The sequence below is a fragment of the Brachycentrus maculatus genome, unplaced genomic scaffold (assembly GCF_059751285.1).
Source record: "Brachycentrus maculatus isolate JH-2025_06_01 unplaced genomic scaffold, ASM5975128v1 h1tg000342l, whole genome shotgun sequence".
Taxonomy (NCBI): Eukaryota; Metazoa; Arthropoda; class Insecta; order Trichoptera; family Brachycentridae; genus Brachycentrus; species Brachycentrus maculatus.
Genome location: NW_028281091.1, coordinates 124,271 through 151,222, shown reverse-complemented (window position 1 = coordinate 151,222; position 26,952 = coordinate 124,271). Strand labels below are relative to the sequence as shown.

At 43.3% G+C, this 26,952-nt stretch overlaps 1 protein-coding gene across 7 annotated transcripts in view; it reads left to right on the top strand.

Annotated features, from left to right (window-relative positions):
- The window catches only part of kst (spectrin beta chain, non-erythrocytic 5 kst), a 158,791-nt gene that overhangs the window by 44,388 nt on the left and 87,451 nt on the right, over positions 1-26,952 (top strand). For all 7 annotated transcript variants that reach the window (XM_088269217.1, XM_088269216.1, XM_088269215.1 and 4 more), the window contains exons 4-25: positions 1,818-1,981; positions 2,511-2,678; positions 4,347-4,463; positions 5,287-5,560; positions 6,288-6,400; positions 7,069-7,256; positions 7,751-7,976; positions 9,419-9,549; positions 10,348-10,570; positions 10,695-10,900; positions 11,226-11,314; positions 11,670-11,823; positions 13,061-13,196; positions 13,947-14,159; positions 15,246-15,401; positions 16,550-16,720; positions 18,079-18,271; positions 18,911-19,083; positions 20,181-20,371; positions 22,786-22,977; positions 24,646-24,820; positions 26,763-26,875. In XM_088269217.1, the coding sequence (XP_088125343.1) occupies positions 1,818-1,981; positions 2,511-2,678; positions 4,347-4,463; positions 5,287-5,560; positions 6,288-6,400; positions 7,069-7,256; positions 7,751-7,976; positions 9,419-9,549; positions 10,348-10,570; positions 10,695-10,900; positions 11,226-11,314; positions 11,670-11,823; positions 13,061-13,196; positions 13,947-14,159; positions 15,246-15,401; positions 16,550-16,720; positions 18,079-18,271; positions 18,911-19,083; positions 20,181-20,371; positions 22,786-22,977; positions 24,646-24,820; positions 26,763-26,875 (3,766 nt within the window). The remainder of the gene's footprint in view (positions 1-1,817; positions 1,982-2,510; positions 2,679-4,346; positions 4,464-5,286; positions 5,561-6,287; positions 6,401-7,068; positions 7,257-7,750; positions 7,977-9,418; positions 9,550-10,347; positions 10,571-10,694; positions 10,901-11,225; positions 11,315-11,669; positions 11,824-13,060; positions 13,197-13,946; positions 14,160-15,245; positions 15,402-16,549; positions 16,721-18,078; positions 18,272-18,910; positions 19,084-20,180; positions 20,372-22,785; positions 22,978-24,645; positions 24,821-26,762; positions 26,876-26,952) is intronic.

Here is a 26,952-nt window from a genome sequence, read left to right as displayed (position 1 = left end):
GTTTAATAATAATATAATAAATTTTTTCATAGTATTCAATATTGTTTTTTTCTTGTTTTTCATTTTTACATACCATTGTTTTTTTAATGTATTTTTTTCTTCATCATATTTCTTATATAATAAAAAATGTTGCTAGTATTCGACTTAGCATATGACGGTCGGCAATATCCGACCGTCATCTGCTTAGTATAAAATAATATACAACATTTTGAGTGTGTCCAAATACTTGTTCACAAAATCTGGTTTATCTCCAATTACAGGAGTTATTTTCATATAATACATCTCACCAATAGATGTCTCTAGTGAAGTTCTAGTGATTCAAGAACAAGGTTTCTAAATTGGTTCATATATATAGAACTTCCAAGAATTTGAGTAGTGTGGTTGTCAATGATGGGTAGAATTGGTGAATGTTACACGTGTGTAAAGTGATCACTTAAACCAGCCTATGACGGTCGTCAGCCCCGTAATGCCCAGACTTCCATATTCTTCTTCATCTTTGATGAGATGTCAAAGAATTTTATAAAATAATATATATATTAAAACCCTTATCCGCACCCAATGGTGCATAGGGCACTGCATCATTATTACAAAAGCAGTGTTATCTTGATTGTTAACACATGAAGGAAAGGTGATCAGCCCTCCGCTTCAGGTACCAGTCCAGGGTGATATTAAATAAATATTTCAGTGAAAAAATCACTTATATTTATTTTACCCCCCTTGGGAATCGAAACCGGGGCCTCCAGAACGGTAGCCGAGCGTGCTGACCATTACACTACGGAGGCAGACGTATACTTAGCATATAACAGTTCAGCGATATCCGACCGTCATCTGCTAGTATACCTAGCAATATCCGACTGTCATCTACTGATATTTACCTAGTGTATCCAAACATCATCTTCTAGTATTGAATCTAGCACATAACAGTCTGCGTTATCCGACTGTCATCCGCTTATATTCAACCTGGCATATCCGAACATCATCTGTTAGTACTGAACCTAGCATATTATAGCTGGCAATATTCAAACGTCATCTACTAGTATTGAACCTAGCTTAAAATAAATAGTCCACGATATCTGACTGTTATCTATTAGTATTGAACTTGCTCCTAACAATTGGTGATACCCGACTATCATCTACTAGTATAAGGATATGAAGGTCAGCAATATTCGACTGTCTTCTACGAATATTAATAATTCATCATATCCGAACATCATCTGCTAGTGATGAACTTAGCCTATAACTGTCGATGATATCCGACTATCTACAAGTATTGCATCTAGCATATAATAGTCAGAAATATCCGACCATCATCTGAAAGTATTGAATATAACAGTCCGCTATATCCGACCGTCATCTACTAGTATTCAACCTAGCATGTCAGGGATATCCGACTGTCATCTGCAAGTATACCTAGCCTATAACAGTTGACGATATCCGACTATCATCTACTAGTATTCAACCTAGCATGTCAGGGATATCCGACTGTCATCTGTAAGTATACCGAGCCTATAACAGTTGGCGATATCCGACTATCATCTACTAGTATTCAACCTAGCATGTCAGAGATATTCGACTACCATCTACTAGTATTGAACCCATATACCAAGCATATAACAGTTGGCAATATCCGACTATCATCTACTAGTATTGAACCCATATACCTAGCCTATAACAGTTGGCCATATCCGACTATCATCTACTAGTATAGAGCCCAGCATATAACAGTCGGCAATATCCGACCGTCACCTGCTAGCATTTTTACTCCATTTAGCCTGGAGCGCCAAGTAAGCTGGCTATATCGCATTGTTGGTTTACAGGGCCGCAGTATGAGCCCGGAGGCTACTCCGTGCAGCAGCACAGCGGGATGCAGAGAGAGGATGTGGCCAAGTTTGAGCAGAACCGGATCAAGGCCCTCCAGGAGGAGCGGCTACACATCCAGAAGAAGACGTTTACTAAATGGATGAATTCATTCTTACAAAAGGTAACTAATGCTTCCCTAATCAGGAATCAATGATCAAGCTGCCTTTTTGGCGTGGAGATGCGGGCTGGTCCAGTGCAGGAATGACTGAAGGATGATGTGTTATGTGGAGGAATGGAAGGTGTTCTCTCCCGAGAAGTGTACATATAAGTACTACAAGATATCTGGTAAGGATGACATGATGTACAGTTAGGGTTCCGAGGGTAGATAGTCTCCTGAAGGTGTACAGAGAAGGCACACTCTTGGTGTGGAGATGCGGGCTACTCCAGCGCAGGAATGGCTGAAGGATGATGTGTTATGTGGAGGAATGGAAGGTGTTCTCTCCCGAGAAGTGTAAATATAAGTACTACAAGATATTTGGTAAGGATGATATGATGTACAGTTAGGGTTCCGAGGGTAGACAGTCTCCTGTAGATGTATAGAGAAGGCGCTCTCGCTATCCTCGCTATTCCAGTGCAGGACTGACTGAAGGATGAATTGAAAGTGTTACCAGAGAGTTGTCGGTGATTCTGACATGTTTTCTCATTTCCAGGCCCGGATGGAGGTGGAGGACCTGTTTGTGGACCTGGCCGACGGCCGCAAGCTGCTCAAGCTCCTGGAGATCATCTCCGGAGAGAAGTTGGGCAAGCCGAACAACGGGCGGATGAGGGTCCACAAGATCGAGAATGTCAACAAGAGTCTGGCCTTCCTGCACACCAAGGTACGTCCGCAACAGCCGTGGCTGCCATGATGCTTTGCCCCCTTTTCAGCTTTCAAAGACTGCAGTTGGAGGCGCGTTGCAAGAGCCTGGGTGATGCAATTAAATTCTTGGGTAATATATCCAAAATAAAACAAGGTTTGTTGGATTGAATTCTACATTTATTTATGTATATGTTATTACGTGACGCGTTTTGTCTTCTTATGACATTATCAAACACTCCAAATGTGTTTGATAATGTCCTAAGAATACGAAACGCGTCACATATTAACATATACATAAATAAATGTAGAATTCAATCCAACAAACCTTGTTTTATTTTGGATCTTATTTAATCTAAAAAAAGCAAGAATACTATTGCCAAAGATGCAAAAGAATCCCTTATGGGAATACCCCCTCAGGCACATGGAACAGGTATTGTTCAGCATATCTTCCTACAGGCATAACCATCGGCAGGTTGCTCCTGTATATAGGAATGGGAAACTATCTATGCCCACGCTGTCCTTAGCTAACTATCGGGAACATACAGACCGATGCTCCGGATAGTTTCAGGATTATCCATCATACCGCGCAACAATGGATAGAAATCCCTCATCAAATACACATTCCTTTTAGTCTCTGAACGGTTGTAGCCGAGCATACCCTGGAGGAACTGGTAGCTTTTCCTACAGGCATAACCATCGGCAGGTTGCTCCTGTATATAGGAATGGGAAACAATCTATGCCGATGCTGTCCTTAGCTAACTACCGGGAACATGCAGACCACTGCTCCGGTCCGTATGTTCCCGGTAGTTAGCTAGTTAGTTAGTTAACGGTCTCTAAGTTCCTGATTGGCCCACACTAGATTACCCCTCCTGTTCCCAACACAGATTAAAATAAAATATGTTTTTAGCTAAAAGAAACAAAAATTCACTTAATGTATTCAATTTATTTATTTCAATTGATATGTCCAAACCATCTCAACACACCTTTCTTAATTTTATCGATAATGCTTATCTCAGCTTTGCATTCCTTCCTTATTTCACTATTCGAACATCTATCATACATCGTTTTGTCGCACATTCTTCTGAGAGATCGCATTTCGACTGCATTCAGTCAGTTTTTTTTTTTTAATATATACATTCGTCCGCCTCCGTAGTGTAATGGTCAGCACGCTCAGCTACCGTTCTGGAGGTCCCGGGTTCGATTCCCAAGGGGGGTAAAATAAATATAAGTGATTTTTTCACTGTCATATTTATTCAATATTACCCTGGACTGGTACCTGAAGCGGAGGGCTGATCACCTTTCCTTCATGTGTAAATGATCAAGATAACACTGCGTTTATATGACGCAGTGCCCTATGCACCATTGGGGTGCGGATAAGGGTTTTATTATTATTATATACATTACAAACCATAATTTTTTAAAATCGTATACATTAAAATAAAATATATGCAAGAACTATTGCTAAAGGTGTAGAAGAATCCCGCTTCGGAAAACTCCTTCAGACACATGGAACGGATCAATATCCAATGAGATATTGTTTAACGTAGCGGTAGCTCTTCCTACAGGCATAACCATCGGCAGGTTGGTCCTGTGTATAGGAATGGGAAACTATCAATGCCGACGCTGTCTTAGGTAACTATTGTATGTAATAAGCAAGGGGAATGATAAATTTCTCTCTCTGATGCAGGTCCGCCTGGAGTCCATTGGCGCCGAGGACATTGTGGACGGCAACCCGCGCCTCATCCTCGGTCTGATCTGGACCATCATCCTGCGCTTCCAGATTCAAGAGATCGAAATTGATGTTGTAAGTATTGGTCAACTGTTTTAAAGAGGTGATTTGTTAATTAGATTGGTTCATGTTTTGACGTGACTGATATCTCAGTATACCATGTTTGGACGTGACTGATATCTCAGTATGCCATGTGTTGAATAACTGATATTTTAGTATGCCACGTTTCTATGTGACCGATATCTCAGTATGCCATGTTTGGACGTGACTGATATCTCAGTATGCCATGTGTTGAATGACTGATATTTTAGTATGCCACGTTTCTACGTGACTGATATTTCAGCATGCCATGTTTTGACCTGACCGATATCTCAGTATGCCATGTTTTAACATGACCGATATCTTAGTACGTCATGTTTTGAAGTAACCGAAATCTCAATATGCCATATTTTGAGAGTCCGTTATCTCATTATGCCATGTTTTGACATGACCGATATCTCAGTATCCCATGTTTTGACTTCACTGGTATCTCAGTATGCCATATCTCGACCTAATTGATATCTCTTTATGGCATATTTTGACGCGACTGATATCTCAGTATCCCATGTTATGACGTGACTGATATCTCTATATGCTATGTTTCGACTTAATTGATATCTCTATGTGTTATGTTTCAACCTAATTGATATGTCATGTTTTGACGTGACCGATATCTCAGTATGCCATGTTATGATGTGACCTATATCTCAGTATGCTACATTTTGTCCTAATTAGTATTTTAGATATTTTAGTATCCTATGTTTTAACATGACCAATATTTTAGTATCCTGTGTTATGATGTGACCGATATCTCTATATGCCATGTTCTGACGCGACTGATATCTCTATGCCCGCACAGGACGAGGAGAACGACTCCTCCGAGAAGAAGAGCGCCAAGGACGCGCTGCTGCTGTGGTGCCAGCGCAAGACCAACGGCTACCAGGGCGTGCACATCACCAACTTCACGGACTCCTGGCGCACCGGGTTAGGGTTCAACGCCCTCATCCACTCGCACCGTCCGGACCTGTTCGACTACAATCGGCTGGTCGGGGAGCCCAACATGGACAACCTCAACCACGCCTTCGTCACGGCTGAAGACCAGCTCGGAATCCCGAGGCTTCTGGACGCCGAAGGTACTAAACCGACCCTGCACTTGCACTTTGACATCTCAAGAGTTTCACCGGTATCTAAACATAGACGAAGAAGATATTGTGAACGGAGAATGTGAGGTTTTTTGTCACTAGAATTAAACATATACAGCTTTCGAAATTTAGTTATTTTTTTTGTCAATCCGTGTGCAGAATGGTGAATGCTAGACAGTGTGTAAAGTCATCACTTAAACCAGCCAATAACAGGACTTTCATATTTCCTAACCAAAAACTTAATTATCTAAGTCTATTTTGTCAATGTAAGGATATATCGCTCACTCCTTTCAACAATACATATATGAAAAAACTTGATTTTTTAGGAGAATGTTTTTAAAGTTTAAAAATATAATACAATGTATTAAAAATAATTATCAAGCCACATATTGAACTTTTTACTGTGCAACAGATCTTTTTAGGTAAACCTTGAAGGTTTTTTCTCCATTTGAAAAATATTTAGTACATTTAAACAAATAATCAAACAATACCTTTTCTTCAAAATGCAAAAACAACACTTTCTGCCCTGTAGCGGGTAAATATTAAGTTAAAAATATGCCTCTTTTGCTGGGATATAGTACATTTTCTGGGCATTCCGAAAACATGCTCAACTGAAAATTTACGATTTTTTATTTATGACGTTCTTGAAAGGAGTGAGCGAATTGTAGATTATGTTTGTAATTGTAGATTCTGTTGATTGGTCCGTGTTTGATTCCAGACGTGGACACTAGCCGGCCCGACGAGAAGTCGGTCATTACATACGTGGCCAGCTACTACCACACCTTCGCCCGCATGAAGAACGAGATGAAGATCGGCCGCAGAATCGCAAATGTGAGTATTTCGCCAGTCAGACCTTGGATCGGCCGCAACGCCCTTGTGCCATGCCGCCAGTCGTTTGGAGGGAAATGGTAGCTCCATCTGTCGAACGTAACGGCAACACGCGCAATACTGAACGTCGCACGGGCCGGACAGTGTGCTTCTTGACAGATGCTATCACTTGGAATTTTTTATGTTTTTTATTGCACTGCTTTTTTATAGCTTTGTAAGATTTTCATTGGTTCAGAAGCATTGTGAAATGAATATATTTGAAACCTTTGCTCATGGCGGACATCGTGCTTCTTGACACATGCTGTAGCTTGTTTCTTAGATTGAGAAAAGAAACATGTTTGAAATGTGTGCTCTCTTTTTTTTCCTTTTCCAGCTATTTTAAAATATAATAGGTACAAGTGGCTGGGTACAGCTAGTAGAAGATACAATAGGTACAAGTGGCCGGGTACAGCTAAGGGGAGATATAATAGGTACAAGTGGCCGGGTATAGTTAGTGGAAGATATAATAGGTACAAGTGGCTGGGTATAGCTAGTAGAAGATATAATAGGTACAAGTGGCTGGGTACAGCTAGGGGAATATATAATAGGTACGAGTGACCGGATACAGCTAGTGAGAAAATATAATGACCAGGTACAGCTAGTAAATAAATGACTGTTTTGCGGGCTTCCAGATTGTCGGCCAACTGATGGACGCAGACGCCAAGAAGAGCCAGTACTCGCGGCTGGTGACGGCCCTGCTGGAGTGGATCCGGCTCAAGATCGAGGAGCTGGGCGACCGGGACTTCCCCAACTCGCTGGACGGCATCCAGAGGCTGCTGCTGGCCTTCAAGCAGTACCGGACCGTGGAGAAGCCACCCAAGTGAGTGGGCTGTCCATTCTCTTCATCATGCTCTTGCTACAGAGACAGATATTCATTATATCTTCAAAGAATGATGGATATCCGACTGCATTCAGTCTACTCTCATCCTTCTTTTGCCAACTCCATGCTTCATTTCCATAAATTAGAGTTGACCATCAGATCAATCAGAACCTAAAATCTGGCGGTGTCAAAAGTCTGCGTAATCGGAGGGCATGTATGACTAGATGTATAGATGTAGAGTTGACTGCATTGTGTACTGCCAGTTAACCCTTCACTGTTAGGTCCGCCTCCGTAGTGTAATGGTCAGCACGCTCGGCTACCGTACCGGAGGTCCCGGGTTTGATTCCCATGTGGGATCAAATAAATATAAGTGATTTTTTCACTCTTATATTTATTCAATATTACCTTGGACTGGTACCGGAAGCGGAGGGCTGATCACCTTTCCTTCATGTGTTCATGTGTTCATGTGTTCATGTGACGCGAAATCTTCGCAGGTACAAGGAGCGCTCGGAGATCGAGGCGCTGTTCTTCCACATCAATCTGGTGGTGAAGTCGCTCTCGCGAGAAGCGTTCAGCCCGGCCGAGTGGCAGAAGCCGGCGGAGCTGGAGCGCGCCTGGCGCCGGCTGGAGGCGGCGGAGCACCAGCGCGAGGTGGCCCTGCGCCAGGAGCTGCTCCGCCAGCAGCGCCTCGAGCACCTCAACTACAAGTTCAACACCAAGGTAACTCGTTGCGACTCTGTTCGGATTACAAGTTTTCTTATTCAAGAAGAGAAGAACAGCGGCCGGGTCAGGAGTCGTAATAATCGTCGGGTATGTATGAGGAGATGCATGAATGTAGAAGAGGCGAAGAAAAAAATATTTACGTAAAATGTTACCTGGATTTTTAAAAATTCAATTGTGATTCAACGTATTATCTGGGCCTTACTATATCGGCGGGTATATATAAGGAGTTGCATGAATGAGGAAGAGGCGAAGAACGTTTGCAAGGACAGAGTGGTGTGGCGCTCGATTCTCTCTGCCTACCCCTGAGGGAAGCGGCGTGATGTTTTGTTAGTTAGTTATGAAACAAGATACCATCTATTGAGTTTCTAAAACTTGCCCAGTTTTCGGGAAACCTTGTAAATTAGTCAGCGCGCTTTTGATTCATGACAGGTTGTAAAAGGTAGTTAGTTAGTTAGTTAGTGTAGTTAGTTAGAACGGGCCACGCAGCTGACACCAAGGTATAGGCCGTGTGGCTGTTTTTAATGGAGATAAGCCTCTTAATCCACCTCTTACAATGTGTGGGAGAAGATCCCCTACACGATGTACCGATTAATATTTCAATTATTTTCATTTTTTTATTTAATTATTTTCTGAGTTAAATCTACAGAATTATAAAAACAATGCTTGTCAATTCATACCTGATTTATTTTTTGCCATAATAGGTGCTTTTAGGACGGAACTGATGTACTTTTTTGTTAACAACATTTTGAGTGTGTCCAAATACTTGTTCACAAAATCTGGATTTTCTCCAATTACAGGAGTTATTTTCATATTATTTTTTGACATCTCATCAAAGATGAAGAAGAATATAGAAGTCTGGGCATTTACGGGGCTGACGACCGTCATAGGCTGGTTTAAGTGATCACTTTACACACGTGTAACATTTACTGCCAAGAATCTGAGTAGTGTGGTTGTCAATAATGGGTAGAATTGGTGAATATTACACGTATGTAAAGTGATCACTTAAACCAGCCTATGACGGTCGTCAGCCCCGTAAATGCCCAGACTTCCATGTTTTTCTTCATCTTTGATGAGATGTCAAATAATACTTTTTTATTAGTTGTTCCCTCTCTCTGTCTAGCATTAAATATTTTTGGCACAGGAGGCGTCAAAAAATAATACTATCTAATACACTCGCAATATTTTGAAGCAAACGTGGTTGGTAATAGAAGCAAAGGAAGAGCGAGGGAAACTTGGTCAGTGGTCGGGTCAAGAGTCTTGTATGAGCACTCTTCCAGGATTTATGGCTTCTTCCTATATCGCTACTTTCCACGCCACCTTGTAGTGATCTATGACTTGCGGTTTCTCTCCTTTGGAAGTTTTTTTGTCTCCGAGTTCGAGGAAACCCTGTACCCAAAAGCGACTCCAGAAGTATCACTTATGGATGTATTGGTTTGCAGGCGGTGCTGAGGAGAAGCTACCTCAAGGAGATGATTCAGGTCCTGTCGGACCCGAGGTACGGCTCCAACTTGAGCCAGGTGGACGCCACCGTCAAGAAGCATGAGGCTATCTCCGCTGACATCCTCGCGAGGTAGATTGTCCTTAATTTATTACTTTGTATTATAGGTGTCTCAGCTTGAGACAAAGCATCTATCGTTTTTGTACGAGGGAAGATGGAAGTCTGAGCATTCCAGGGCTTACGACCTGGCATTTGATTGGCGCAAGCGTTTTAAACACTTGTATACGTTTGCCATTCTGCCCATTATCAAACATCCACATTGCGTGGATTTTTTATAGTTGTATATATGCAACGGTCTTGGATTCCTTTCACATGTGAGTAGTATGTACTATAGGTGTCTCAACTTTAAATGAAGACCTATTTATATATTATACGAGAGAGCATCCAAAAGCTTACGATCTGGCATTTGGCTGGCTCAAGTGATCACTCTATACTCTTGTGTAATGTTCGCCATACTGCCCGGTATTGAACATCCATATCGCATTCATTTTTGAGAGTTGTAAAAATGCAGTGGTCTTGGATTCCTTCCACATGCAAGTGTGTGTATTATAGGTGTCTTGAGATGAAGCACCAGGACTTACGACCTAGCCTTCGGCTGGCTCGAGTGATCACTCTATGCATTCGTGTTATGTTAATCATTCCGTCCATTATCGACCATCTATATCTCATTTGTTTTTGAGACTTGTATATATGCAATGGTCTTAGATTCTTTTCACATATGAGTAGTGTGTATAATAGGTGTCTCAACTTGACAAAGCATCTATCCCAGAATTTACTGCCTGGCATTTGGCTGGCTCGAGTGATCACTCTATACCTTCATGTTACGTTCGCCATCCTGCCCATTGTTAAATATCCTCGTTTGGTTTCCAGAACGGAACGGTTCGACGACTTGACGGCCATGGCCGAGGAGCTGGTGCGCGAGAAGTACCACGGCGCGGAGGCTGTGCGCGGCTCGGAGCGCGCTGTGCTGGCTGGCTGGCGCGAGCTTCTGGCGCTGCTGCGTGGCCACCAGGAGGCGCTGGGCCGCCTCGCCGCGCTCGTGGCGCTCATGCGCGAAGCCGACGCCGCACTTGCTTCCATCGCGCAGCTGCGGGTAGGTATTCCCTCTCCCCGCTCCGGCCCTGAACTCACCCGCCTCTCTCCCTGCTCTGACCCTGAATTCACCCGCCGTGTCTCCCCGTTTCGGCCCCTAACTCACCCTTTGCGTCTGGTTGCAGTCCCAGCTGGAGTCGGAGGACGTGGGCCCGCACCTGGTGGGCGTGGAGGAGCTGGCGCAGCGGCTGGCATTGCAGGAGCTGCAGCTGGGCGCGCTTGGGGAGACCTCGCGCCGCCTGCAGCGCCAGGGCGCCGCCCTGCAGGTGCCCGCGCAGCCTGCGCACATCCTCACGCAGAAGCTGCAGCAGCTGCAGAGCGACTACAGCGAGTGAGTACCGGATTCAGTGAATGTTCCAAATGCAACAAGCGACTACCGGATCATGTGCTAAGCATCGAACAGTGCCGAATTGAAGATATATATTCTCCAATACAGCGAGTCAATACCGGATTGCTTAGTAAATATTCCAAATACAATGAGCCAGTACCGGATTGCAATATACACTGTTACATTGATTGTTTTAATCCTGTTCAAAATTATGCTTTATTGTTTTCGATATAGTTATGTGAACAAAATTATGTTATGTGAACATAATTTGGTAATTATAAAATAAAATAGGTTGAAATAAAATTAATAAATTTCTGGTTGATTTCAGTCTTGTTGCCGCTGCTAAAGATCGCAAGGCGAGACTCGAAGACGCCAGGAACCTCTACCAATTCCTGGAAGACCACGAAGAAGAAGAGAGTGAGTGCTCCAATGTACATTCTATGTTACATCCGGCCGTTTGCATGCCGATGGCCATTCGCTTGCTGATGGTCATTCACATGATGGCCATCAATATTCTGATGGCATTCACATGCTGAATTTGAATTCTGATGGCCATTAGCATGCCGATGGCCATTCGCATGCTGAAGGCCATTCGCTTGATGCCCATTCACATACTGATTCTTATGGTCTTCTGATGGCCATCCACATACTGATGGCCATTTGCTTTCTGTTGGCCATTCGCTTGTGGCCATTCACATTCTGATCTTCAATGCACGCGTACTGCCCGGCATGATGTAGCTGCCTGGATAACGTTAGCCTTGTGTGTGTCCAGGTTGGGTGACGGACCGACAGCGCATCTGTCGCGCCGCCATCACGGCCAAGGACCTGCGCGCGGTGCTCAGCCTGCAGCAGAAGCACACGGCCCTGCGCCACGAGATGCGAGCGAGGGAGAGGCACACCGCCAAGGTGACTTCCAAAGGGAACAGGTGAGACTCCAACACTCATCCAATCGCAACTAGCCTGGTCCAGTAGGCTAGAACTCACTGGCTCACATTAATTTTAGTAGGCAATAACTCACGATTTGGTAAGCAAGAACTCACTCCTCAGATACAGTTTAGTTGGCGAGAACCCACTGCTCATATACAATTTAGTCAGCAAGATCTCACTCCTCAGATACAATTTAATAAGCAAGAACCTACTGTTCAGATGCAATTTAATTAGCAAGAACTCAGTCTTTATATACAGTTTAATCAGCAAGAACTTACTCCTCAGATACAGTTTAGTCGGCGAGAACCCACTGCTCATATACAATTTAGTCAGCAAATCTCACTCCTCAGATACAATTTAATAAGCAAGAACTTACTGCTCAGATGCAATTTAATAAGCAAGAACTCGCTCTTTATATACGGTTTAATCAGCAAGAACTTACTCCTCAGATACAGTTTAGTCAGCAAGAACTCAGCTGTGAAACTAGCATAGTAGGTTCGATTCCTGCCAACTGCGAGTGGATTCAAGAAAGAGCCACTTTAAATTGGGTGTACTGTAGAATGGGTGTACTGTAGAGATTTTAATCTGTATTTGGTCTACAATAATGCACGTATGGTAACAATAAGTGTCACCTGTCAAGGAAACAATGAATCATGTCCATACGTCCATTATTGTAGACCAAATACAGATCTAAATATTTTTTTTGTACTGGGCTCAAGTAACACATCAAAGTTCAAGTAGCCCCGTAACATATTATAAAATTCCCCCTTCTCCATCAATTTGAATACTGAAATAAGGAAGGAACGCAAAGCTGAGATAAGCATTATCGATAAAATTAAGAAAGGTGAGTTGAGATGGTTTGGACATGTAGAACGAATGAGTGAGGAAAGAACGGTAAAAGAAATTTATGAGGCGAATGTAAGTGGAAAAAGAAGCAGAGGAAGACCGAGAAAAATATGGCACGATCAGGTATGCCAAATACTTGAAAGTGGTCAGGTTAGGAGTCGTAACAATCGGCGGGTATGTATGAGGAGATGCATGAACTTGGAAGAGGCGAAGAATGTTTGCAAAGACAGAGTGGAGTGGCGTTCTATTCTCTCTGCCCACCCCTGCGGGGAAGCGGCGTGGTGGTTAGTTAGTTAGTTTTTTCCATCAATTTTCTCTCATATAGACAAATATATAAAATCTATACCTTCACCAAGTTTGTCATTTTTATATTGAATGTGTCGCTCACAGTCTGGTGGAGGAGCAGCATCCTAAGAGTGTGGAGATCAGCCGGCGCCTGGAGAGCCTGGCCCGCCTGTGGGAGCAGCTCCGGGAGCTGGCCGACCTGCGGGACAAGCAGCTGCGGGAGGCTGCGGAAGCCTACCAGGTTAGTCTGCCTTCGAGCACGTTGGAGATGAGCTTAACAGAGACTTTTATGTCACCGGTATACCCGCGATGGTGACTAATAAGTCACCACTTCTGTTGGCCTAGAATCTGTTGCACACGACTTTTAAAAGAGAATCGGGTCTATGTTACCGATTTAAAAATATCGCTGATATCTGAAGCGGGTCTGCACGTACTTTATGCCCGATAGGTAGTTGAATATTTGCGTTAATTATTCGTTTACCAGAGCCGAAATCATTCAAATATCAACATCACGTCCGATTTGGACCTGTTGTCGCGATCATCTAAGGAGAATCGGGTCTGAGTCACCAATTTAAAAATATCGCTGATACGGGGCTGCACATACTTTATGCCCGATAGGCAGTTGAATGATTGTATTCATTTTTCGCTTACCAGAGCCGAAATCATTCAGACATTAACAATGCATCCGATTCGGAGCTGTTTTGATGATTTCTAAACCAGAATTGGGTCTTTTAAAAAATATCACCCATCTCTGGAGTGGGTCTGCACAAACGTTATGCCCAACAGGTAGTTGGTTTGTGTTAATTTCTCTTTTACTAGAGCCGAAATCATTCGGATAATTAAAATAACATCCGATTCGGAGCTGTTATTACAATTTTTTAAGGAGAATCGGGTTTGGGTCGATTTGAAAATATCGACCATCTCTGAAACGGGTCTGTATGCCTCATGGAGTATGTGAAGTGCGGTATAACTTTGTCTCTCTCCTTTGCAGTTCTACGCTGACGCCAACGAGGCGGAGTCCTGGCTGAAGGACAAGCTGTCCCTGGCCGGCTCCGCGGACCTGGGCAGCGACGAGCCGTCGGCGCAGGCGCTGCTGAGTCGCCACCGCGCGCTGCAGGGCGAGCTGGGCGCCTACCGCACGGAGCTGGGCACGCTCAACGCGCAGGCCGACCGCCTGCTGGCGCAGGGCATCGACTGGCTGCAGGTATTTTTATTTTTACTATTCGGTTTGTCCGCCTCCATGGTGTAATGGTAAGCGTGTTTAGCTACCGTTCTGGAGGTCCCGGGTTCGATCTCCAGAGAGGGTGAAAACAAACATAACTGATTTTACACTCTAATATTTATTTTATATTACCCTGGACTGGTACCTGAAGCGCAGGAGTGATCACCTTGCCTTCATGTAAGTAACAATCAAAATTACACTGCATCAATACCATGCAGTGCCCTATGCACCATTGGATGGGGATAAGGGTTAGAAGATTTTTTTTTTTTTACAATGCAAAATGTTTGTTTGTTGGATAATGCCATAACTAGGCGAAACAATTGTCACAATATTGATTTTTATGTGTTTTTTTTTTGTACAATAAAATACAACTTAGTAGACTCAACTTTGTCCGCCTCCGTAGTGTAATGGTCAGCACGCTCGGCTACCGTTCTGGAGGTCTTGGGTTCGATTCCCAAAGGGGGTAAAAATAAATGTAATTTTTTCACTGTAATATTTATTCAATATTACCATGGACTGGTACCTGAAGCGGAGGGCTGATCACCTTTCCTTCGTGTATTTAACGATCAAGATAAAACTGCTTCTATACGATGCAGTGCCCTATGCACCATTGGGGTGCGGATAAGGGTTAGAAGAAGAAGATCAAAAGTATTGGCTTACATGTGAAGCTGTGGAATGGGAGAGAACATGGCATTGTTTGCGTTATGTACAAATACTGGGAATACAGATTTTTGCCTAGTACCTCTTGGACGCACGCTAAGCTTTATTTGATTTAGGAGATCAGGGCTGTTAAGAATTTTATGAAACAGGACCAAATCAGTAATTACCCTTCTATAACTAAAATTTATTTATTTTAGCCGCTTCATTATGCAATTATAATCTAACTCAACAATGGGTATATTTAGTTTAAAATGAATGTATGTAAGGAACTTGTGTTGTAGTCTCTCTACGCTGTCGGCGCTCTTGGACGCACGCTAAGCTTTATTTGATTTAGATCAGGGCTGTGTATTATAATAGGTTAGTGTTAGGATGTGACGTTCGGTTAGTTAGGTGATATTGTCTGTGCAGCTGGCGAGCGAGCAGGAGGCGTCCGCGGAGGGCGAGGCGGCTCCGGCCGAGGAGTGGGTGAGCGAGACGCGGCTGGTGCCCACCGAGGTCTGGGAGGAGGAGCCCGTCGAGCGCCTGGAGCACCGCACAGTCACCGAGGAGAGGAGCGTGCCTCAGGTAGGTGGCGATGAAGAGGAGAGTGCCTCGGGTGATGAAGACAAGAGTGCCTCAGGTAGGGTGGCGATGAAGAGAAGAATACCATAGGTAGGTATGTGCTGGTGATGAAGAGAAGAGTACCTCAGGTAGGTGCTGGTGATGAAGAGAAGAGTACCTCAGGTAGGTGCTGGTGATGAAGAGAAGAGTACCTCAGGTAGGTGCTGGTGATGAAGAGAAGAATGCCTCAGGTAGTTACTGGTGATGAAGAGAAGAATACCTCACGTAGGGTACTGGTGATGAAGAGAAGAGTACTTCAGGCAAGGCCTGAGTGGCCGATCATATTACCCCCAGAGGGCCAACCTAGCATGCTTTCTAGCCTACCTAGTATGACTGTTAATGTGTTTACAGGCTTATCTATACTGGTAACTTGCCGAAAAAGGCAAGAATCAAAGATCCATGTTCCCCCAGAGGGACAACCAAGTATAACTGTTAACCTGATCACAGGCTTGTCTATACTGGTATTAAACCATATCCGCTCCCTAGGTGGAGCATATGGAGTCCACAAACTCTCCAGGCTTTTCTGTCGGCTGCCAGCTCCCTTGCATCCTCCCAAGTCAGGTCTGTGTCCCGTTCTGACGAGAACTGCCGACGAAATGTCAGCAGTGGTCGGGAACCTGATGCCTTGTAAAGGAGGCAAGCTTGATGGCGGCTCTCAGGAGGCATGCGGAGTACATGGCCAAGCCAACTGAATCGCCTTTCTTGACGACAGTTGTGACCAAGATTTGCTGCGTCCTACGCCTTATCTCTATGCTGGTAACTTGCCTAAAAATCAAAAGCCTGAGCAGCCGGTCAATATTCGCCCAGAGGGCCAACCAATCATGCTGCCAAAACAATGTCTGGCTACCCGTTTGATTATGCCATGTACACTAAGATGTTCCTTGTACACTTTTGCGAGTGTTTTTGCCTAGAATTTTCACTCATGAATTACATGAAAGTATAGTAGCGGTGTTGCATAAGCCGTAGCTAGATTTCAGAGTCACTTGGACGTTAGGAAGTTCAAAAAAAAAAAAAACTTGTACACTTTTCCTAGGTTTGTCCATTCCAAGTCCATTCCGCCTGGTGCACCCACTCAGTCGCGACTTATCACTTATACCTTTCTATCTCTGCAGGTCAAGGCGCTGTACGCGTTCAACGGGCAAGGCATGACGATGAGTAAAGGGGAGGTTATGTTCCTCATCAACAAGACCAACCCGGACTGGTGGTCCGTGCGGAAGGCCGACGGGACTGACGGCTTCGTACCGGCCAACTACGTCAAGGAAATTGAACCCCGGATCGTGGCGGTGAGTCCAGATTTGCGACACTACCAATTCAAATGTAAATTCACAGTAAAATCGAGATACAATTTTGATTCACATTTTCAATAAATTTTGCAAATTAGAAGGTCTGTCAGGAAGCCTAGATGCTTCTGTATCAGGTCTGGGAATGCGGTGGGACAGCTCTCAATGTACCTCGCTTATTATTATAGAGAAGGTCTGTCAGGAAGCCTAGAGGCTTCTGTATCAGGTCTGGGAATGCGGTTGGACAGCTCTCAATGTACCTCGCTTATTATTATAGAGAAGGTCTGTCAGGAAGCCTAGATGCTTCTGTATCAGGTCTGGGAATGCGGTGGGACAGCTCTCAATGTACCTCGCTTATTATTATAGAGAAGGTCTGTCAGGAAGCCTAGATGCTTCTGTATCAGGTCTGGGAATGCTGTGGGACAGCTTTCAATGATATCCTCTCGTCTTGTTATCCTGGGGACTGGTACCTATGTCCGGGATTTCTTTTCTTACTCCATTCGGCCGTGTGCAGTAATGTCCACTATCAACGATTTCGTATCCCCTGTTGAAAATGTAATGTCCCCTAAAAATGATTTGATGTCCTATCAACAGTTGGATATCCCTTGTTGATAATGTCCGCCTCCGTAGTGTAACGGCCAGCACGCTAGGCTACCGTACTGGGGGTCCGGGGTTCGATTCCCAGGGAGGGTCAAATAAATATAAGCGATTTTTTCACTCTAATATTTATTCAATATTACCCTGGACTGGTATCTGAAGCGAAGGGCTGATCACCTTTCCTTCGTGTTAATGATCAAGATAACACTGCGTTTATATGATGCAGTGCCCTATGCACCATCGGGGTGCGGATAAGGGTTTGAATGAAAAAAATGAATGAATGTTGATAATGTAATGCTTCCTATCAACAATTCTGTGTAGAGTACCCAGATAATATGTCCTGTGTAGGATGTACAGCCATATTTAATTCTTATGTTGTGATAGGTCAGTATTAAGATGGAGACTGACCGGAGCATTTCGTCGTAAAATAACGTTGTAATATCGCTCGCGGCGAGCATCAGCGAGCATCCGAAACTATGGATGGAGCGCTCGACTCGCTGTACTGACTGCGTGAATGCTCGCATTGTAACGTGGTACTTTACGACGAAATGCTCCGGTCAGTCTCCACCTTTATAGGTGCCTTGCATTTATACATGAAAGAAGATGGAAGTCTGAGCATCTCAGAGTCTACAGGCATTTGGCTGGCTCAAGTGATCAATTTATACACTTGTGTAATGATCAGTTAAGCCCATCTAGTATCGGGGAGGAGAACGGAAATAATCCGCACCGTCATTCCGGCTCTGACCTAGTCAATATTTTCGCAGGTCCAAGTGCGCCGGCCGGAGAAGGTGCGCACGGTGCAGCGCGTCAAGAAGACGGTGCTCACGAAGCAGGTAGTCAAGGTGCGGGCGCCGCCCGTGTCCACCCGCCGCGCGCCCTGGCGCCCCCCGCGCCCCTCGCAGGACCAGCCCGGAGACAGCGTCAACGCCCGCAGGGAGAGGATCAACACCACTTACGGTAAGGGCGCTTCGTGATACTTGTGGACTCCTCTTGTAACAAGAGCGCCACATTCGCATATTCCACTTCCGGGTGGTCTCAGGTCTGGGAAGACTCCTCTTGTTACAAGAGCATAATCCATAATCCATCTATGAGTGGGCTCAGGTCTAACTCCTCTTGTAACAAGAGCGCCACACATGTATATTCCCCTTTTGGGTGAACTCCCCTTGCAATAAGACTGCCACACTCTTATATTCCCTTTCTGGGTGGTGTGACTCTTGTACCAAGAGCACTACTCTTGCATGATCCCGTTCTGAGTGGTCTCAGATCTAACTCCTTTTGTAACAAGAACACCACACTCACATACTTCCCTTCTGAGTGGTCATAGGTCTGACTCCTCTTGTAATAAGAGCGCCACACTCGCTTGCTATGTCTTTGAATGTGTCATCATCGCCACTGCAGAACCCACAAAACTAGAAGTCTTGATATCTCTTCTGGGGTTCCTCAAGGCACATCTCTCGACCCAGTACTCTATTATATTGAGATTTTTCGCTACGCCCAAGACTAGTAGCACAGGGGTTAGTCTCTTGCGACGGGCGATACCGCTTCATAAATAATTGTTGGGCGTTTGGTATTCAAAGTGGACGTTTTCCTTTGCAGAGCGGCTGGTGCAGATGGCACAAGAGCGCCATGCGGCCCTGGAAGACGCCATCAGACTGTACGGCTTCTACGGAGACTGCGACGACCTGGAGAGGTGGATCAAGGACAAGGAAAAGCTGCTACGGGCCGACGACCCATCCGACTCTGTCGACACGGCCAAAAGGAAATACGAGGTAAGAATCTTGGCCCAATTTGTTCTAGAATTCGCCTCTGTCTTGTATTGGATTCTGAGAGACTTTGAGATAGTTTATCATCATATTTTAGTATACACACTAAATTTTAAATGAAAAACACTTGTTTTTAAATTTTTGGGTAGTATATCCAAAATTAAACACGGTTATTGGATCAAATTTTCCTTTTATTTACTTATACTACTGCTAGTACTACTACCATCACGCCGTTTCCGCAGGGGTAGGCAGAGAGGATGGAACGCCACACTCTTCTGTCCTGACATACACTCCTCGCCTCCTTCACATCCATACATCTAGTTATACATGCCCTCCGATTACGCAGACTTTTGACACCGCCAGATTTTAGGTTCTAATTGATCTGACATTACTTACTTATATATGACATTATATGACGCGTTTCGCCTTATTAAGACATTATCAAACACCCATTATCAATAAGAGGAAACGTATCACATATTTTCATATATCGCTCACTCCTTTCAACAACGTCATATCGCTCACTCCTTTCAAAAACGTCATAAATAAAAAAAGTTGATTTTTCGGGAGAATGTTTTTAAAGTTTAAAGATATAATACAATGTATTAAAAATAAATATTAAGCCACTTATTGAACTTTTTACTGTGCAACAGATCTTTTCAGGTAAAAACTGAAGGGTTTTTCTCCATTTGAAAAATATTTAGTATATTTAAAAAAAATAATTAAACAATACCTTTTCTTCAAAATGCAAAAACAACACTTTCTGCCCTGTAGCGGGTAAATATCAAGTTAAAAATATGCCTCTTTTGCTGGGATATAGTACATATTCAAGGCATTCCGAAAACATGCATATCTGAAAATTGACGATTTTTGATTTATGACGTTCTTGAAATGAGTGAGCGATATATCAAAAATCGTCAATTTTCAGTTGTGCATGTTTTCAAATATAAATTATATTTCCCTTGTGCTTGCAGAAGCTCATGACGGACGGACCTAAATAACTTCTTTTCCATATTTACGAACTTTTTCAATATTCTTCTTCATCTATGTTGATGTATCTATGTCAAAAATAAGATTTGAATGTTTTTCTCTTGTGCTTGCAGAAGTTTGTGACGGATCTGTCCGCCTCGCGCTCTCGGCTCGCCCGCGTGCACGCGGGCGTGGAGGAGCTGGCGGCGCAGAAGCACGCGCAGCTGCCCCGCGCCGCCGCGCGCGCCGCGCAGGTGCAGCGCCAGTGGGACAACCTCAACCGGCTCCGGGAGCAGAAGGAGAAGAGCCTGGAGGGCGCATCCACGTGAGTCCGACTTCCGGAATATAGCAATAGTGCCGTCATCAACACGACTTTTTTTACAACATTTTAAGTGTGTCCAGATACTTGTTCACAGAATTTGGATTATCTCCAATTACAGGAGTTATTTTCATATTACTTTTTGACATCTCATCACAGATGAAGAAGAACATGGAAGTCTGGGCATTTACGGGGCTGACGACCGTCATAGGTCCGTTCAATAAAAAAGCTTCTTTTCATCTCACTAATAGATGTCTCTAGTGAAGTTCTAATAATTCAAGAACAACATTTTGAAATTGGTTCATATATATCGTAGTCGTACAGGAGAAAGTGACCAACTACCAAAACGTTAAATGTTCAGGAGGGCCATTTAAGTCACTTTTGCTTGGCAACAAAATAAACATCAATGCAGTTAGTCATTTTTACCAAGTCCATATATTATACTTCCAAGTTTAAAATCCTTTGAGATGTTTTTCAGGGCAATATTAAGCTAGTAAGATATCAAATAGTCAATGATCACGGTTTTGTAAAAAAATGCACTTGGTCACTTTCTCCTGTATGACTACGATATATAGAACTTTCAAGAATTTGAGTAGTGTGGTTGTCAAATATGAGTAGAATTGGTGAATGTTACACATGTGTAAAGTGATAATTTAAATCAGCCTATGACGGTCATCAGCCCCATAAGTGCCCAGACTTCCATGTTCTTCTTCATCTTTGATGAGATGTCAAAAAATATAGCGACTTTTTTTAGATGGGAGCTCATTTATTATTTACATTGCCTGTTATGTACGAGGTTTATAGATCATTAAGAGGATTTTTTTTCTTAAAATCTATGTTTTATTTAAATCTGTGTTGGGAACGGGAGGGATAATTTTAAGAAACGTCTGAGGCATTACTATCTATCATTAGTACCCTAACTGTCCATCAAACCTCCTCCCTCTACCTCCTTCCCTAAACTCCCTTCTTCCTTTGCCCTCCTTATTATCATCAATTTGTAATTTAGGTTTTTTTTAAATGTTCTAGTACTATCTACCCTCTGATGGCAAACAGCTATATATGGTATCAAACGTTTTGACCAATATCACTAGTCTGTTTTTGGTTGGTCGGAAGATATTGCTTTTTAGCAATAAGCCCGCCAATGTACTTACTTCTTTTCTGTACATGAAGTTTAAATAAATAGATAAATAAATTAAATCGGGAACAATGCCACCTCCGTAGTGTAATTAATGGTCAGCACGCTCGGCTACCATTCTGGAGGTCCCGGGTTCGATTCCCAGGGGGGGTCAAATAAATATAAGTGATTTTTTTCACTATAATATTTATTCAATATTACCCTGGACTGGTACCTGAAGCGGAGGGCTGATCACCTTTCCTTCATGTGTAAACGATCAAGATAACACTGCGTTTATATGAAGCAGTGCCCTATGCACCATTGGCGTGCAGATAAGGGTTTAAAAAAAAAAAAAAAAAAACAATGCCACCAGCCCATCTCTTCTGGGGCCGGCCAATTCATCTCTCATATTCTTGCTCATCCAGAGAGGTCTGGATGCACATCTGTCCGTTCCCTCTAGCATATTATGGCCCGAATTATACTAATGTTGTGGTATGCGTCTCTCGCGCTCTACCAAGAGTAAGCAAATACAACGCTTATAGGCATCTCTCGCCCTCTACTGGCAGTATGTAATATTTATTTAAACTTCATGTACAGAAAAGAAATAAGTCCATTGGCGGGCTTATTGCTAAAAAGCAATATCTTCCGACCAACCAAAAACAGACTAGTGATATTGGTCAAAACGTTTGAGACCATATATAGCTGTTTGCAATCAGAGGGTAGATAGTACTTCAACATTAAAAATAACATAAATTACAAATTGGTGATAATAAGGAGGGCAAAGGAAGAAGGGAGTTTAGGGAAGGAGGTAGAGGGAGGAGGTTTGATGGACAGTTAAGATTCTAATGGCAGATAGCAATGTCTCAGACGTTTCTAAACTGTATTAGTGCCGAAAAGCGCGATCGAGCTTCTAGATAGTTCTATCGAAAATGTATGGCAGTAAAATGGTTAAAAGTTATTAGAGACAGGCGCCGTGGCGTAGTTCGGTAGACGCTCGACTGCGAAACTAGCGTCACGGGTTCGATTCCCGCAAATGGCAAAATGAATTCAAGAAAGATTTATTTTCAATCGGTCTGGGTGTTTGTGATGTATTTTTCACATTTACCTTCCCTATCCTTACTATCCTACCTGCAGAAAAGCATCTAAAATAGATGCTTTGCGGGTTATTCCTTTAAAAAAATATATATATATAAGAAGGAAAAAGGGTGATTAGGGAAAAATGTAGAGGGAAAAACTAAGGGGGGAGATTTGATGGCGTTTCCCGCAAACCATCTGTTAATATATAGCCGCCTTTTGTTGTCGGCAGGGTGGAGCTGTTTGAGCGCACGTGCGCAGAGGCCAGCGACTGGATGTGCGAGAAGAGCCAGCAGCTGGAGGGGGAGGAGCTGGGCGCCGACCTGCACACGGTGCGGGCCCTGCAGCGCCGCCACGCGCAGCTCGAGCGCGAGCTCGCCCCGCTGCGGGACAAGGTGCAGCGCGTGCACATGCTCGCCGACAGGTCAGCATTCACTCACTTCATCGCTTCATCAGCCGTGTTTTATTAGAAATACTACTAAAAAAATCATCATTTTTTTTCAAAATCATTTAATACATCTTTTGGGTTTGATGTAGTATTCTGTCCATGATTTATATGGCCCTCCATCAGCAATTTAATATCCCCTGTTAAAAATGTTATGCAGTGATTCTTAACCGGGGCGCCAGCACCCCTATATGGACGTTTTTACGTTCTGACTGGGTGTTTAAATTTTTTTAGCATTTAGCTGCAGAAAGGAATGTAAGGCTGAACGAGGAATAATTGAAAAGATTAGGAAGAGCTCTTTGCGGTAGTATGGACATGTGGAGCGAATGGATAGCGAGAGAATGACTAAGAAAATATATGTGGCGAATGTGAGAGGGAAAACAGAACGTGGACGACCGAAAAAGACTCGGCACGATCAGATCAATCAGAACCTAAAATCTGGCGGTGTCAAAAGTCTGCGTAATCGGAGGGCATGTGTGACTAGATGTATGGATGTGAAGGAGGCGAGGAGTGTATGTCAGGACAGAAGAGTGTGGCGTTCCATCCTCTCTGCCTACCCCTGCGGGGAAACGGCGTGATGGTAGTAGTAGTAGTAGTAGCTGCAGAAGATCCAGTAGGCATTGTGTAAGGATGGTTGTCGAAGAAAACCAATGAAATTACGCAATAATTTTGATATAAAACATACTACAAATATCAATTAAATTCATTGCCATGTAATAGCATCTGTCAAGAAGCATGCTGTCCGCCATTAGCAAGAAGAAGATATTTTGTATATGTATACACATAATATCTTCCTCTACCCCTTATCCTCACTCTAATGGTGCATAGGGCACTGCATTATAATAAATATCTTGATTGTTAACACCCTACAAATATACTGGTGTAAATATTTTTGCTGTTGAAGAAAATATGTTGCTTGCAGCATTGACTATGATATCAGATTATAAAAAAAGTTTAAAAAAATACTAGAAAAAAAACTCACTCTTCAGATACAGTTTTGTCCGCAGAAACTCACTCCCGGACAGTTTTTTCGTGACAATCGTGGCCAACTGTTTCAGATTTGCGACAGATGGTAATTTAAAAAATATTGGGAGGGGAGCTTTAGATAAAAAAAACATTTCGCTCACTTCTTTCAAGAACGTCATAAATCAAAAAACTTGATTTTTCAGGAGAAAGTTTTTAAAGTTTGAAAATATAACACAATGTATTAAAAATAAATATCAAGCCACTTCTTGAACTTTTTACTCTGCAAAAGATCTTTTTAAGTAAAACCTGAAGATTTTTTCTCCATTTGAAAAATATTTAGTTTATTTAAAAAAATAATTAACACCTTTTCTTAAAAATGCAAAAGCAACATTTTCTACCCTATTGCGGGTAAATATTAAGTTAAAAATATGCTTCTTTTGCTGGGATATAGTTCATTTTCTGGGCATTCCGAAAACATGCACAACTGAAAATTTACGAATTTTGATTTATGACGTTCTTGAAAGGAGTGAGCGATTTCTCAAAGTGGGTGGTAGGCAAAATAAGGTTAAGAATCACTGATGTAATGCCTCCTATCAACAATGTCATATCCCCAGTTGATATATAATGCCTTCTAACATCTTCTGTACACAATGCAATGCCTCCTTGATTTGCCCTTCGCAGCGTGAAGTCTGCGTACCCGCACGAGCGCGCCAACGTGGACGGGCGGCAGGGCGAGGTGCAGGCCATGTGGGAGGAGTGCCAGCAGAAGGCGGCCGACCGGCGCGCGCGCCTCGAGAGCGCCGTGGGCCACCAGATCTTCATCCGGAGCAGCGCCAGCCTGCTGGCCTGGCTGCAGGTGAGCCTTACTGAAAGCCGTCCTAAAGTCGAACCATCTAGGCTTCCTGACAGACCTTCTCTTGGACCGCATTCCCAGATCTGATGCAGAAGCATCTAGGCTTCCTGACGGACCTGCTCTTGGACTATACCACCGCATTCCCAGATCTGATACAGCATCCAGGCTTCCGGACAGACCTTCTCTTGCGAAGCAATTTTTTATATTTTTTTATGAACTAAGTTGCGAAATTTATATTATAGAAAATGTGCATGAAAATTGTATCCCAATTTTACGGTGAATTTCGTCCGCCTCCGTAGTGCAATGGTTAGCAAGCTCGGTCAGTAGACTCGTCAATTTGCAAAGCATGATCTTCTTCTTCTTTTTCTATATCCTAAAGATATGTTTGTGCCTCCGCTTGTAGCTCTTGGGATGTTGACTCCCAGCTGTCTTTCTACCCTTTTCATACAAAACATACTACAAATATCAATTCAATTCATTGCCATGTAATAGCATCTGTCAAGAAGCATGCTGTCCGCCATTAGTAAGAACAAGATATTGTGTATACATAATATCTTCTTCTAACCCTTATCCGCACCCCAATGGTGCATAGGGCACTGCATTATATAAACACAGTGTTATCTTGATCATTAACGCACCACAAATATACTGGTGTAAATATTTTTGCTGTTGAAGAAAATATGTTACTCATAGCATTGACTATGATATCAGATTATAAAAAAAGTTTAAAAAAAAATAATTCACTCTTCAGAAACAGTTTTGTCCGCAGAAACTCACTCGCGGACAGTTTTTTCATGACAATCGTGGCTAACTGTTTCAAATTCGGATGTTTAATTGTGGCGTGTTGCTGTTGTAATGTGGCGTTTTGCCGTTGTAACGTTGCAAGTTTTGATGTGTTCTTTCGTCGGGGTCAACCAATTTGGAAGACCCGGTGTGTGTTTTTGTGCGGGATGCCAGAATAGGATATTTTAAGAGTTCGCACTTACAGTTGGTTTATTGATATAAATTCTTACATTTTAATAGGGTCAGGAGTCGTAATAATCGTCGGGTATGTATGAGGAGATGCATGAATGTAGAAGAGGCAAAGAATGTTTGCAAAGACAGAGTGGTGTGGCGTTCGATTCTCTCTGCCTACCCCTGCTTGGAAGCGGCGTGATGGTTAGTTAGTTAGTTACATTTTAATTACTATTGATATTAACTAATCTAATTGACTATGGAACTTTGAATTAAATATGAAGCTAAAATATACGTCCTTCACCAATCAAGCGATACAGCGAATCTCGGTCTCCGCGCTTCGGTTGGCCGCTTTTGTTGAATCCGCTCGGGAATCTCCGTGGCGAATTCGTATTTCAGTGTGGTCAACCCGACAACACCAAATGGCGTGGCCAGACGCCTACAACTCCCAGCTGTCTGTCCACCTTATTGGAGGTCTGCCCGGGGGTCTGCGTCCTTCAGGGATTCCTTGAAGGAAAGCAAGGCATAATGTCGGTTGGAAAGCTATCGACGATTGTTTATTGGCCATCTAGCCATTATATTTGCAAATCGCAAGCACAGTAAATGAGCCAACATTACATTTTAGTTCTCATAATTTCGCGTTCTCAATTTTCGTCCGCCTCCGTAGTGTAATGGTCAGCACGCTTGCCTACCGTTCTGGAGGTCCCGGGTTCGATTCCCAGGGGGGGTAAAATAAATATTAGTGATTTTTTCACTGTCATATTTATTCAATATTACCCTATACTGGTGCCTGAAGCGGAGGGCTGATCACCTTTCCTTCGTGTGTAATCGATCGAGATAACACTGCGTTTATATGAAGCAGTGCCCTATGCACCATTGGGGTGCGGTAAGGGATTATTTAATTTTAATTTCGCGGAGCACTTGCATTAAGCTATTGCCTTAGTCCGTCGACGCTCTAGGAGGCTCTGGCTGACCTCTCGTTATGTTCCAGGTCGTCAAGGAGCAGCTGGCCGCAGAGATCATGGCCAAGGACGTGGCGACCGCAGAGGACCTGCTGAAGGAGCACAACGACCTCCTGGACGACATCAACACGCACAGAGACGAGTGAGTTTCAATGTTTTGGATGTATCCGAATCAAATCAACCATAGATGTTGCCGAGAGCTTGCACACGATGCGACGT